Source organism: Pantherophis guttatus, chromosome 7 (genome assembly GCF_059756535.1).
Source record: "Pantherophis guttatus breed Tessera chromosome 7, ASM5975653v1, whole genome shotgun sequence".
NCBI classification, from domain to species: domain Eukaryota; kingdom Metazoa; phylum Chordata; class Lepidosauria; order Squamata; family Colubridae; genus Pantherophis; species Pantherophis guttatus.
The window spans coordinates 56865948-56879466 of record NC_142069.1 but is presented as its reverse complement, the minus strand read 5'-3'; the positions used below and the strand labels follow the sequence as shown (position 1 = coordinate 56879466).

Here is a 13519-nt window from a genome sequence, read left to right as displayed (position 1 = left end):
AACTGTTTGCGTCGACTACTACCTACTTGGGCCTGGATCACAATAGTGTAATCCTGTAAAACTGTGATCGTAGTCTGCAATGCCTGTGTCGCCTCGTCGAAAGAGGACACCTGCACAAGGATGTCGTCTAAGTAACATTGTAGGCGGATTGGTATTGACCGGAGGTAAACCGCTAGAACTGCCAGAACCTTGGTGAAGGCTCGGGGCACCAACGCCAGGCTGAAGGGCAATGCCCTGTATTGATAATGGTTCTGTTTGTAGCAGAAGCGTAGATACTGTCGATGTGCATGGAGGTAAGCACATCGACATGGAGCATGGAGCATTGGGACATGGAGGTAAGCCTCCGTAAGGTCGATAGATGCCAGGAAGTCGCCCTCCCAATCTCCCTCTAAGATGGAAGTGAGGGAGTTCATTTTGAACCTTTTGTAGACCAGGTACAAATTTATTTTTTTTAGATTTAGTATTGCTTTCTATCCCCCGAAGACTTTGGAACCACGAAAAGCGTTGAGTAAAACCCCCGTCCTGTTTGGCTCTCCGGGACCGCCTCAATGGCCTGAATCTCCAGCAGATGCTGGATGGCGGTTTCCATGAGGCCTTCCTTTTCATTGTTCTTCGAGACAGGGCAACGAATAAAATAGTTCGGAGGAGTGGAGAGAAAGTCCAGGCTGAGGCCAAGCCTCACCATATTGAGGACCCAGAGGTCCCTCGTGATCATCTCCCATTGGGGCGCAAAGAGTGCCAATCAGCTGCCAATGGGAGGGTTGGGTGGGTAGTCATCGTGGTCTACGAAAGGTGCGACCTCCTGCCCCTCGAAAGGGCCATTTGTTCTGGAAGTTTTGGCTGGGCTGGTTGCGAAACCCCGCCCTATCCAATTGTCACTCTGCCCTCTGAGGGAAGAAGCGTTGTTGTTGTTGTTGAGAAGGACTTGAGTCAGGTCTAAATGAGGACCTGCGGTAGTATGGTGTGGTCCGACGATCAGTCCATTTGAAGGATAATGTAAGGACCTTTCACTTGTCCTTATTTTCGATAAGGACCAGTTTCAGAGCCTCCCCAAAGAGGTTGCCCCCTGTATAAGGGGCAGAGGTGAGCCTCCATTTGGATTTGGCATCTGCTTGCCAATTGCCGAGCCAAAGCATCCTTCTCAAAGTTATGGAGGAGGCAAGGGATCTGGAGGCATATCTGGCTGCGGATAAAGTTGCATCCGTTGAGAATTGCGTGGCTGCAATCAATTTATTTAGGTCTTGATGGAGTCTGGTCTCACTGGATGGAACCCTCTGCTGCATTTGTTGTAACCAAAGCAGCGAAGTGAGATTAAAAAATGAGGCTGCTGAGGCGGCCTTGATCGCCCAGGCTGGATTGGTGCACCTTCTGCAAGGTCAATTCAACCTTTTTATCATCTGGTTTCAGCCTTTCCACTATGTCACCTGAGACTAGTGCGGGTGAGACCAGAGAAGCCACCAGGCCATCTACCTTGGGCAATTGCAATGGTTCCTCCAACTCTGGTGCCAGATTCTAAAAGCGGCGTTCAAACCCACTTGGAGTTGGGAACGACCCTGGCTGTACTCATTGTTGCTGCACCACGTTTATAAATAACTGAGGAGCAGGTATGTCCTCCTGTACCATGGCCAGTTTAGCAAATAGATGGTCACTAGTGCTCGTGGTACCCCCGGATCCAGGGTTGGGATCTAATCCTATCCCTGATGTCACCGTGCCTTGTGCAAAATTGATTTAAAGATTGCAGGAGGGAAAAGGCCTGTGAAGGCCGGCACATCGGGTGTTAAACACTCATCCTCTGACAATTCTGCTTCTCCTTGACTCTCCTCCTGCATTAGTGAGTCCTCTCCATCAGAGGAGTTATCAGGTGATTGGGACTCCTGCCAGTAGGACTGGTTCCTTGCTGATTGAATGCCCTGTGGAAAACTGGTAGAAGGTTCCATGGGCGGGGCTGCCGGGGCATGGATGTTTTGCAATCTATCCGCAATGCCCTGAGAGATGGCCTGCGCTATCATTGATTTACGATCAGCAGATAAATCAAGAGATACTACTCTCACCTTGCCACAAGCCTGCGGCTGTCGGTATAAATATTGCAGAAATTTCCTTTCTGGTGGTGGAATGCTGAGATGCAGCAGTTGTTGCTGCTACAGAAAGGAGAATCTATTTCAATTGCAATATCAGCATGAGGAGACAAGTTAAAGGAATGCTCACTTGCTCCCTCTGGTGTGTAATTGCAGGCTCTGGAGGCCGCAACGTCTCAGATAGAAAAGGGTGGGAACTTTCTGCAGCAGCCCGATTAAAGGCTTGCTGTGACTGTTCTTTCTGAGCTCTGTGAATTTGCTTCTCCAGAGCTTTGTGCCTTCTGCTGGCATCTTTTTCAAAAGCCTTACATGCTTCTGATTACCCTGGGCTCGAGATTTAGAGGTGGCCTTTTTACTGGGAGCAGCTTCCCTTTCTAGGGAATGGACGTTGTCTTACCTGAATGTCCCTTTTCTGGGCGCTGCGTACACTATCCATGCATGGGTTAATCCCTCAGTCTTTGGCAACAACTGAGTGAAAAACAAAAGGCTTTTTCCCTCCTTTCCAGCTCCCAAGCCACGCCTCTACTCCCATGATCCCCCAGTCTGAACGAAGGCGCAGCAGACAAGAAACCAAACCAAGGTAAGATTAAACTCAACTTTATTAAAATTAACTTAACTTAATAAGGGAGAACTAGGTTCAGTCATAAAACAAGGGCAGGCAGCCAGAAGGGCGGGATATGGATAGTGTACGCAGCGCCCAGAAAAGGGACGTTCAGGTAAGACAACGTCCATTTTCCTGTGCGCTGCTCCCACTATCCATGCATGGGATATACCCAAGCTTAAACACCCTGGGCGGGATGCTGACTGCCCTCACGGTCATCCTCCGTCAGCACCTTCTGAAGAACCCTGCGGCCAAACGATGCCTCCGCTGAGTTGTACACGTCTATCCTGTAATGACGGATGAACGGTGTGAGGGATGACCAGGTCGCTGCTCTGCAGATGTCCAGGACCGACGCCTGAGTGGCCCAGGCCGCTGTGGTGGCCATGCTGCGGGTAGAGTGAGGTAAGATCCTGCTAGGTGTCGGTTTGGCATTCAGGTCATACGCCAAAGTAATGCAGGCCTTAATCCATCTGCTGACTGTGGCTGTTGATATCTTCTGACCCATGGACTTCGGGTTGAAGGAGACCAGGAGTCCTTCTGAGCGGCGAAAGGGCGCCGTCCGGCGGATTTAAATGCAGATGGCCCGGAAGTCGATATCTCTTTTGAATACAGATTATAAAATTTTTGCGAAAGTACTAGCCAACAGGTTGATGCCAGTAATTCAAAAGGTGATTCATGATGATCAAGCGGGATTTATCGAGGGTAGATATATGAAGGACAATGTAAGGCAAGTAATAGATTTATTGGAATATCTTGAGAAGAATAAACAGATCCCTGCAGTGCTGGTCTTTTTGGATGCAGAGAAGGCCTTTGACAGAGTGGATTGGAATTTTCTATTAAAGACTTTGAAAAAGATGGATTTTGGGAATCAATTTATACAGGCGATTTCGGCAATTTATCAAGAGCAAAAGGCACAGATTATTATTAATGGAAGTCTGACAACAGAGTTTAAAATTGAAAAAGGAACAAGACAAGGATGTCCGTTGTCCCCACTTTTATTTATTTTAACACTAGAAGTCTTGCTAAATACAATACGGGACTCTAATATCTTGAAAGGTATAAAGATTAGGCAAGAGGATTACAGAATAAAGGCATTTGCAGATGATCTGGTTGTTACCCTATCACAGCCAATGGAATCAATAATCCTGATGAAGGACATTATACAAGACTATGGCAAAGTTTCAGGTTTTAGATTGAATCCAAAAAAGACTAAAATGATAGCTAAAAACATGACACAAGATCGTAAACATGAGCTTGAAAGGAGGGCAGGTTTTGAGACTGTACCTAAGGTAAAATATCTAGGAGTTCAGGCTGCAGAATCAAATATGAAATTGTTTCAAAATAACTATGAGGTGTTGTGGCGAGAGGTGCAGAAAGATATGGAGACTTGGAAAAAACTGCAGCTGTCTCTACTTGGAAGAATAGCAGCAGTTAAGATGAATATTTTGCCAAGATTTCTTTTTTTGTTTCAAATGATTCCGGTGCTTAAAAGTGATAAACAATTGAAAGTTTGGCAATCTGGAGTGAATAAGTTTGTCTGGAACGAGAAGAAGCCGAGAGTGAAATTGAAAATTATGCAAGATGTTCCAGAAAGAGGAGGTCTTAAACTTCCAAACCTACAGCTATATTATGATGCAGCAGCTTTAACCTTAACAAGTGATTGGTTTGGAAGGAAAAAGACTGGAATATTGAACGCAGAAAGTTTTGATCTTGAATTTGGATGGCATGCTTACTTATTTTACGACGACAAAGTAGATAAAGTATTTAAAAGTCATATACTTAGAGATTCTTTGATGAGAGTTTGGAAGAAGCACCGACTCAAATGGGATTATAAAATACCGCTATGGCTGGATCTTGGTCATACTTTGTGGAATACAAATATAATGTCACTCGGGGGGGTTTTATACAAAGAGGTTCTTTTTACAGATGCGGGCAGATGGCAGCTGAAGACATTGCAGACACTGTTGGACGAAGGGATTAATTTAACTTGGTTACAATATAATCAATTACAATTGAGATGGAAAGAGGATCAAAAAACTGGTATTATGTTGCATGAGGAAGAATTGGTTAGACATATAAAAGAGAAAGGTCCAATGCATATTAAAAGGGTTTATAATGTTTTGCTAGAAAGGGATTCAGAAACTGAATTGGTTAAAGATTGTATGATAAAGTGGGCACAAAATTTTGCAGAACCAGTGATGTTGGAAACATGGGAAAAAATATGGGTTCAGAATGTTAAATTTACACAGTCGCAGAACCTGAGGGAAAATTTCTATAAAATGTTTTATAGATGGCATTTAGATCCCAAAAAGTTGTCATGTATGTACCCTAATGTTCAGCCAAAATGTTGGAGATGTGAATGTTTGGATGCTACGTATTATCATGTTTGGTGGACCTGTAGGAAAGTTAAGGCTTTTTGGATAAAAATTCGGTGGGTCATGCAGAATGTGTTGAAGAAAAAAATTCAATTCTCTCCACAATTGTTTTTATTGGGTATAGTTAAGGGTTTTACATCGGGTGAAACAAAACTGATATTGTATATGATAACAGCAGCAAGATTGTTGATAGGTAAATACTGGAAAAATGAAGCTTTGCCCACTATTGAGGAATGGACTTTGAAGATGGCCAGTTTTGCAGAGATGGCGAAGATCTCAGCATACTTAAAAGATTGTTCACAAGAGACTTATGAATGGGAATGGAAAAGATGGATAGAATATGTTCAGAACAAATATCAAACTAGAAAGTATCAAATAGCTTTTACTTGAAAATAATGTTTTAGAAATATTTTAATGTAATGAGGTAAAAAGAAAAATTATACAGGGGAGGGAGGGGTTCAAGTTTATACATAAGTGTCATATTAAGGGTTTTTTATGAGTATGAGTATATTATAGGGAAGTCTGGGGGGAGGGGAGGGTTAGGGAGGGTTAGGGAGGTTGGGAAGTCTGGGGGGGGAGGTGGGGGGGAAAAAGGGGTGAAAATGTAATTGTAAAACTTTTGCAATAATAAATGCAGATGGCCCGACACACGTCCAGGGTGTGCCACCTCCTTTCTCTGGGGTCCCGAGGCGAGGGACAGAAGTCCGGCAGGATGAGTTCCTGGGCCCGGTGGAACCACGAGTTGATCTTTGGGATGAAGGCCGGATCCAGACGAAGCATCACCGTAGAATCGTGGAAGATGCACAAGTCTTTGCGGACCGAGAGAGCCGCTAACTCTGAGACCCTCCTGGCCGAGGTGATCGCCAGCAAAAAGGTCACCTTAAACGATAGGTGCTTGAGAGAAGTCGAGTTTAGGGGCTCGAACGGAGGTCCGGTCAGCGCTCGCAGTACCAGAGGCAGATCCCATGATGGGTAGCAATGCACTGTGGGGGGATGCAGGTTGGTGGCCCCGTGCAGGAACCCTTTAATGCGAGGATGGTGAGCGAGTGATTGGTACGGAGCGCATGCAATAACTGTCGACAGTGCTGCTGTTTGTCTCCGTAGGGTTGCGGGAGCTAAGACCTTGTCTAGGCCCGCCTGTAGGAACCACAGTATATCTTGAATAGTAGCCGACGTGGGGTCGATGTGTTGGTGAGCACCCCAGCGACAAAACGCCTGCCATGACGCCTCGTAGATGCGGGTCGTAGATGGGCGCCTAGCCGCCTGGATGGTGGTGACTACTTCGTCCGGTAGTTTGTCCTTCTTCAGAATGACCCGTTCAAATGCCAGATGGCTAATTGAAGCCACTGAGGCTCTGGATGTGTGACCGCCCCTTGGCATAGGACGAGCTGCTGTGGAGGGATCACCCACGGTTGATCCACAGACAGTGCCACCAGGTCGACGTACCATGGTCTCCGGGGCCAGTTGGGGGCTACCAGTAGCAGATCGGCCTTTTCTGCCAGTAGTTTTTGGATGAGGTGCGGGAGCAGTGGGACTGGCGGAAATGCGTACAGGAGACCCTTGGGCCACCTGCAGCGCAGCGCATCGTGGTCCTCCGCCTGAGGTGTCAGGTAGCGCGACACAAAGCGGGGTAGCTGAGCGTTGGCCGGGGTTGCAAAGAGGTCCACCACTGGTTTTCCGAAGCGAGATGTGAGTTCTCGAAACAGCTGGGGATGAAGCTGCCACTCCGCTTGATCTATTGTTTCCCGGCTGAGCCAGTCCGCCCTGACATTGGTTACTCCCGAAATGTGATCTGCCCTGATTGAGAGGATGTGTCTCTCTGCCTCCCTAGCCCGGCGATGCTGGTTTGGTGCAGGAGATGTTGAAGCCTCCGGTCCGGGCCCTGACACTGTCTCGATACGGGGTGTTATGAGACTCGGCCCAACCCCTTCAGGGGTTCTAGGAGTTACTGTGATGTCGGCCACAGATGTAATTCCCAGTTCCGCCTCTCTTGGGGAGATGGGTGTTGGCTCCCCAGGTGCAGGCTCCCTGGGCGGGTTTCCTGAAACCGCCTTGTGCGCCCTCTCCCACTGTCGCTCCAGGGCGTTGTGTCTCCTTAGGGCGTCCCTATCCTGGAAGGGTAGGGAACCTTCTGAGGCAGCCCTGCTGGCAGAGCTCTCGTGCCTCTTTTTTGACTTCTTTTTCCCCCTTTTTTCGGTTATGCGTGGGGGGCTTAGTTCCAGCTCCATGTCTGACGATGGGGGGGAGCAAGACATGGCTGAGGAGGCTGGGATATTGAGGCAGAAACCTTGCCCTGTAGCTCGAAGAATGATCGCTGACTGAGAGTCTGGGGACCTCCCAAACCTCTTCAGACGGTGGTGGGTGGAGGTGGTTGGATGCCCCTTCCAGTCGTGGGGGGTGGGGTAGGTCTGCAGCTGGCTCCCTGATGGTGGAGGGAGGCACAAGCTTAACGATCTTGCCCAAAATGGCGGCCCAAAGGTCCGCCAATATGGCGCTGCCACGTGGTGCGCTTCTCCGTGGAGGCAGACTTTGGCAGCGGGCTTACAATGGCGGCCCGAGGGTCCGACCAGACGCCGCACGATTCCCCTATCGAGGGGTTATTCTGTAGTGCAGGGAAGGGCTGGCTCGTTCTCCGGCGCTGGTCTTGCCTCGCGCCCTCACTCCGGTGCAGCTCTGCGAGGCACAGCCCTGGGTGAGGCTCCGGATCGGCGCCGCGTGGGCGGCTGGCGCTTCCGGCTCTGCTGGCCAGCTGATGAGCGCGCCACCACTATGGAAGGCTCCGGCGTGGGGGCGATGAGCTTTGAGCCCTTTTGCCAGCTGGGGGGGCGCGGATCGTTGCGGTAGCACAGCACTCGCAGAGAACCAGCCGGTATGAGCTTGAGGGGCTGGCGAGCGAGCGTGTGGGCCCTAAGCTCCACTCCCCCTCTTCTGCTAGAAGTTGCTGTAAGCGCTTTGCACGAGAAGCCAAAAACAAAGAGAAACCGCGAAGGCGAGCTACTCAAAATTAACACAAAAGCCTAGACGCTCAAAGGAAAGGGGAAAGCCACGAACTTTAGAAATTTAAAGGAAAAAAAGGAGAAAAAACCCCCACAGAACCACTATACCTTAGAAATCTGTGGAGCTCCAAAAATCACTACAGTGTTTGCCAGCAACTGAGTGAAGACTGGGGGATCATGGGAGTAGAGTCGTGGCTTGGGAGCTGGAAAGGGGGGGGGAAAGCCTTTTGTTTTTCACTCAGTTGTTGCCAAAGACTGAAGGATTAACCCATGCATGGATAGTGGGAGCAGCGCACAGGAAAAAAGCTGGTAAAGAGCTGTTTCTTGGATCTATGCCCAGCTGTTCTTCCCGCCATTTTGGTTTTCAAATCTCATTGACCGTTGCTGCAACTGCTGTCTGTAGCCTGCCTGTTATATTAGTATGCCTAGTATGCCTAGTATGCCCTTGAGTATGCCTAGCCGAGACTAGGCAGGGACTCTGTTGCCGCTCCTGGCGATAAAAATAGTTGGAGCTGTTAAACAGCTTGCACACCCCAACTGGTTGATAATGAGGAGCCGACGATCCCACCGGCTCTGTGGCAGGAGCATTTATGCGTTGCCGCCAAATTGGGGCTCAAAGCTCCCAAGGGGAAGGCCAGATGATCCCATTGGTTCCTGGGCGTGCTGCGATCTGTCGTGGCAAACTGCAAGCCCGCCGTTGCCCAGTTATCCCAATCGCTAAAAACACTTGGCTGCAAGCCACAGCTCCGATACAAGCCTCCGCTTTAAATAAATGCTCTCCACTCATGAAGCGATCTAGTTGATTTCCTCCTGAAGTCCTAGCAATCTCCAGGAATGTTTTGACATGTCTCGTCAGGTTAAGATCGAGCCGAAACTGGGGCAGAGAGGATGAGGGTGTGGCCCAAAAGAAACTGACAGCTATGTCTCAACAGGAAACAGACGAATCAACCCATTCTTGGACACTCCTGGGAGCTTTCAGGAGAATTAACTATTCTGAAGCAATGGCTGAATATAATCAAATACCAAAATGTAAGTAAGGAGTAAAGAAGATGATCTTTTTCATACAATTTTATTTAAAAGGCTAAAAAATACAGAAGAAAAAAAGCAAAGACAAAAACACTAGACAAAAACATTAAAAATGCAAACTAATAAGAGTAAGGAAAATGATCTTGACCAAGATATACTATATGAGATTTATTACCAAAACCAGTTTGGTGTAATGATTAAGGCACAAGACTAGGAACCAAGAGATTATGTGTTTTAGTCCTGCCTTGGGCATGAAAGCAGATGGGTGACTTTGAACCAGTTACTTGGTCTCTCAGCCCAACTCATCTCACATGGTGGTTGTTATGGGGAAAATAGGAAGAGAAAGGAATATTAGGTATGTTTTGAGTTATTTATAAAAATAATAAACAAACAAAAAAAATGAATCTAAAGAACAACATAAAACTTGGTAAGGCAGAAATCATACTGTAAGTCCACAATAAGCAGAATATAGATGGAATATAGATACCTTCCTAATTCTCAAGAGTAAAGAAGGGGAGGACAATCAGACAATCAGATTCTGTTATTATAACAACTCTCTATAAAAGTAGTTTTAGATTTCCTATGATTCCTGGCCTACTTTAATTGATGGGGGCTGACATAGATCCAGCCCTACTATAGGTAGGTAAGCCATTGAGGAAGTCATAAGAGTAGGAACTTCGGGATGGGAAAGTTTCAAAGCAGGGAATCTGTCACACAGGATGGCCATATCATGCCCCTTCTTACTGCACCTCACAGTACGGAAGAACCTTCAGCAAGTGTTCTCTGTTCATCTAATTTGAAAAAGAAGAATATATCTGGGAAATGCCGTTTAAGAGATACCAAGACCCCAATCTATATAAGACTTGCAAGTAATGACCAGCACCTTAAATTGTACTCAGAAACATAGCATTTTCCAATACAGCAGTCTCAAAATTGCCCAGTAAGCATGTGGGCTATTGCATTAGCTCGAAAGGCAGCCCCATTTATATCTAATTATAATAATCTAGTAACAATGACAAGGATATGAGTGGCCATCTCCAGCGCTTCCTGATTGAGATAAACCTGTAATTGACCCCTAACCCTAACCCAAAGCTAGCCAAATGTTCCCCTGGGTACTGCTTCTAGAAAGTGGAAGCTAGGAGTTAGTAGTAGTTAGGCAGAAGAGGATCCAGAGTTAGTTTCTTAAGCAGAGAGCAAACCAGTGCCTCTTTCAAATCCACTTCTCTTTCTCTCAAATAGGTGTTGATTATCACCTGAATCCAATTTCCTATCACCTCCCAGACTCCTTGCCTTGATGTGACAAAGCTGATTCAAGAACTATAGCCTCAAAAACCTCCCAAGAAACACAGGGCATTACGTCTTTTCATTCTATTAATTTGGCTTCCTACTTGAAGCTAATACAAATAATTCTATCACAAAATTTCAGCCAGATAATTGCAATTTACCACCAATTGTCTCTTCTTAACTATTCTTCCCTAAAAATCTGATTTACAGAGACATAAACCATTACCCTAATTACCACAATAGGCTCAAATTTAAGTTTGTATCCTTGTCTGGTATATTCATTTTCATTTCCATCAATTGACATTTCAGAGTAATCCCATAGGTTCTATAAATTTGAAAAGTCTTTCGATCCATTAGGCACCAAAGGTAAGAAGGTAGTATTGCTTATTGCTGCGCAGGCCTCTACTATTTGCTGCAAGGAGGCAAATTGCTGGGAGGCAGAGGCAGATTTTTTTTCTCATTTTCCTCCCCAAAAAAGGTAGGTGCGTCTCTTCAGCTAGACTGAGTGAAAAGACTGAAGAGCAGGAGCAGGGGGCATTATACTCCGAAAAATGCAGTACTTCTGACTTCAAAAAAGATTTAAATGAATCAGAATTAACAATCTAGTCAAATCCATCCTTGCCCTCTCCAAATTCAAGTGCTGTAGTTCAGAAAGGGATATTGCTATACCACTAAAAGAAAAGTACAATAGCTGCATGCTTAATCTCATTTAGGCCTAACCTTATAAATACAGTTTTGCATCCCCTGACCTGTGAAACAATATTCCTCACAACAAACAAGGTCTTGCAATACGCAATTGCCTTCCACCTCACTGCTTTCAGGTTGTGAATGACCTGTAACTCAGCCAGGCAGATCATATTGAGAGATACCTTCCATTTGTTGTCCAGTCAGGTTTTGGTGATACATGTCAACACTGCTCCCTTGTCTACAATTTAATTAATTAGTCCACAATTATTTTATTTTATTATAAATAAATCTGGCAATCAAAATGTTATTCTGAGCCCAAGGCACCCAGCTACCAGAACGTTTAGTTCAAAATATGAGATATGGGGCCTGAAATAAATATTGCGTCCAAAATTACCCATCTCTCTTCCCCTCTCCCCAAAATGAGGTGCCCTCATTTACCAGCATATTTTATTCATCTGTCACTATTGTTATCCTCCCCTGTGTACATTGGTCAGCCATTTATACATACATATTCTTCTGTAAAAAACAGCTGTCTGGTCATTCCTGCAGTTCAAGCCAAAATAGTCAGACAGTGCCTAATGACTGAAATGGGGAAGGGGGGGATACATGTTTGCAGCAGCCTAAAGTGACCAATAGGAATGCAGCAGATTCTAACCCTTAGCTGCATCTGTAACCAAAAGATTGATGAAGCATGACAGATCCTATCCATAACACAACTGAAGAGGGAAAATATTGGTACAGATTAAAGGCTGATTTAAAACTGCCTTAGATAGGCCTGGGACAAAGTTGTCATGAGGTAAAAAAAAAAAAGAGCACATACCATGAACTATGTTCATGCCATGGTTAATGGCAAATGTGGAAGAATCCTCAATTGATCCAGGAAATGTTAAAATAATATATCTACTAAAAAATTGAAATGATTATAAATATAGCACACTGCTACAATAATCACTTTTGGTAATAAATCTAAACACATCTACCCATATTACATTTTACATTCTATGATTTCAAGGAATATGAAAAGGGATGTGATGTACTCCCTTTGCTTACATGATTAAAATTGTTCAATGCAGATCAGTTACTTCACCAACATCATATTCCGTTGTTTGCATTCTTAAACCATCCTTCACAGCAAGTTGACCCTGTCTTACCAGAGGTAGATGCGAGCACATGCCTTGGAGGTAGATAATTTCAGGCATTCGGGCACCCAATTACATAAGCATAGTTGAAGTCAGCATTGTACTCCTTACCGATATAAACGTGGAACAGGGTTACTCCAGATTTATATGAAATCCAACGGTATGATTTTGGGTTGACGGCGTGGACATGCTGGGAGACGCTAACCCAAATGAGAGACTAAGTTAAATTGAATATTAGGGCAACCGTTCGCTAAAAGGCTTGGCCTAGGAAGAGTTACGGCTTCACGACGGGGGGGGGGGGAGAAACCCATCTCCGGCAAAGCGAGCGCAAAAGGGGAGCCCGGCGACGGTGCTTCGCAAAAAGGGCTCCTTCTCGTCGCCGTCTGAGGAAGGCGAAAGCCGTTCCACTTTGCTCCGGCCGCCGTCTGGGACGCCTCGGCCTGGCTGTGGGCTGACGCTGGTTGGCGACGGCAGGAACACGTGAGTGAGAAGAAAGGGGGAGCACAAGGTCGGGTTGAGCAAGGGGGCGGCAGCAGCAGGAGTTTCCCCGACATCTGGAGGTGTCGGCGGCCGCGCTTGGGAGCGAGCGGCAGGCGGTAGCTGTCCGCCGCAGCAATAGCGGCTGCAGCGGCTCCTCCTCCTGCTACTGCTGCTTCGCTGAGTCCCTCCGCCCGAGTGCCAGCCGTCGCCTCTCCGAGCCTTCGGTCGCTCCTCCTTATTGACAAATACACAAAGGGCCGCGCCGGTCTGGAGACGCGTCTGTAGCCGGCATGGGAGACAAGAAGAGCCCCACAAGGTGAGAGCAGAAAGCCGAGCGGGAGGGCAACCACGTAGACAGACAGGCAAAGGGCCTCCGCGGGCAGGCCGGTCAGGAGACAGTAGGCGGCGGTGGGGCTGTGAGGCCGGCGTCCCCGCTTCTTTTCATCACCCTCCCCCTCTCCCTCCTCCTCTGCCAAAGTGTTTGGCGCCCCCCAACGTAGCAGAAGCGATGGCGGTGAAGAGGAGGAGGAGAAGGAAAAAAGAGGGAGAGGAAGGAGGAGGAGGAGACGTGGTGGGAAGCGGCGGCGGCGGCCGAGAAGAAGCGAGGCCCTAAGGGGAAGCAGGGAGGGATGAAAAGGGCGGCCGCGGCGATGCCTTGTTTTGTGTCTTAAATTTCCTTACGTTTTTCCTCGTCTTCCTCTCCCTTTCCCCCCGCTTTTTGAGTAGGCCGAAGCGGCAACCGAAACCTTCTTCCGACGAGGGCTATTGGGACTGCAGTGTGTGCACTTTCCGGAACAGCGCCGAGGCCTTCAAGTGCATGATGTGCGATGTGAGAAAGGGCACTTCCACCCGGTGA

General features: G+C 47.1%; 2 protein-coding genes across 9 annotated transcripts in view; one reads left to right on the top strand and one right to left on the bottom strand.

Moving 5' to 3' along the window:
* The window catches only part of PPHLN1 (periphilin 1), a 170767-nt gene extending 158109 nt beyond the window's left edge, over positions 1-12658 (bottom strand). For 2 of the 6 annotated variants that reach the window (XM_060689043.2, XM_087873263.1), the window contains exon 1: positions 12295-12485. The gene's annotated coding sequence lies outside the window, so the exon portion shown is untranslated. Of the gene's footprint in view, positions 1-12294 lie in introns of all 6 variants that reach the window. The other 4 variants (XM_087873260.1, XM_060689041.2, XM_087873262.1 and 1 more) reach the window with 4 other exon arrangements.
* Positions 12530-13519, top strand: part of YAF2 (YY1 associated factor 2) — a 90149-nt gene continuing 89159 nt past the window's right edge. Inside the window, exons 1-2 of one of the 3 annotated variants that reach the window (XM_060689053.2) lie at positions 12530-12663; positions 13390-13515. In XM_060689053.2, the coding sequence (XP_060545036.1) occupies positions 13481-13515 (35 nt within the window). In that variant the 5' untranslated portion in view covers positions 12530-12663; positions 13390-13480. Of the gene's footprint in view, positions 12664-12838; positions 12980-13165; positions 13235-13389; positions 13516-13519 lie in introns of those variants that run through there. The other 2 variants (XM_060689050.2, XM_060689052.2) reach the window with 2 other exon arrangements.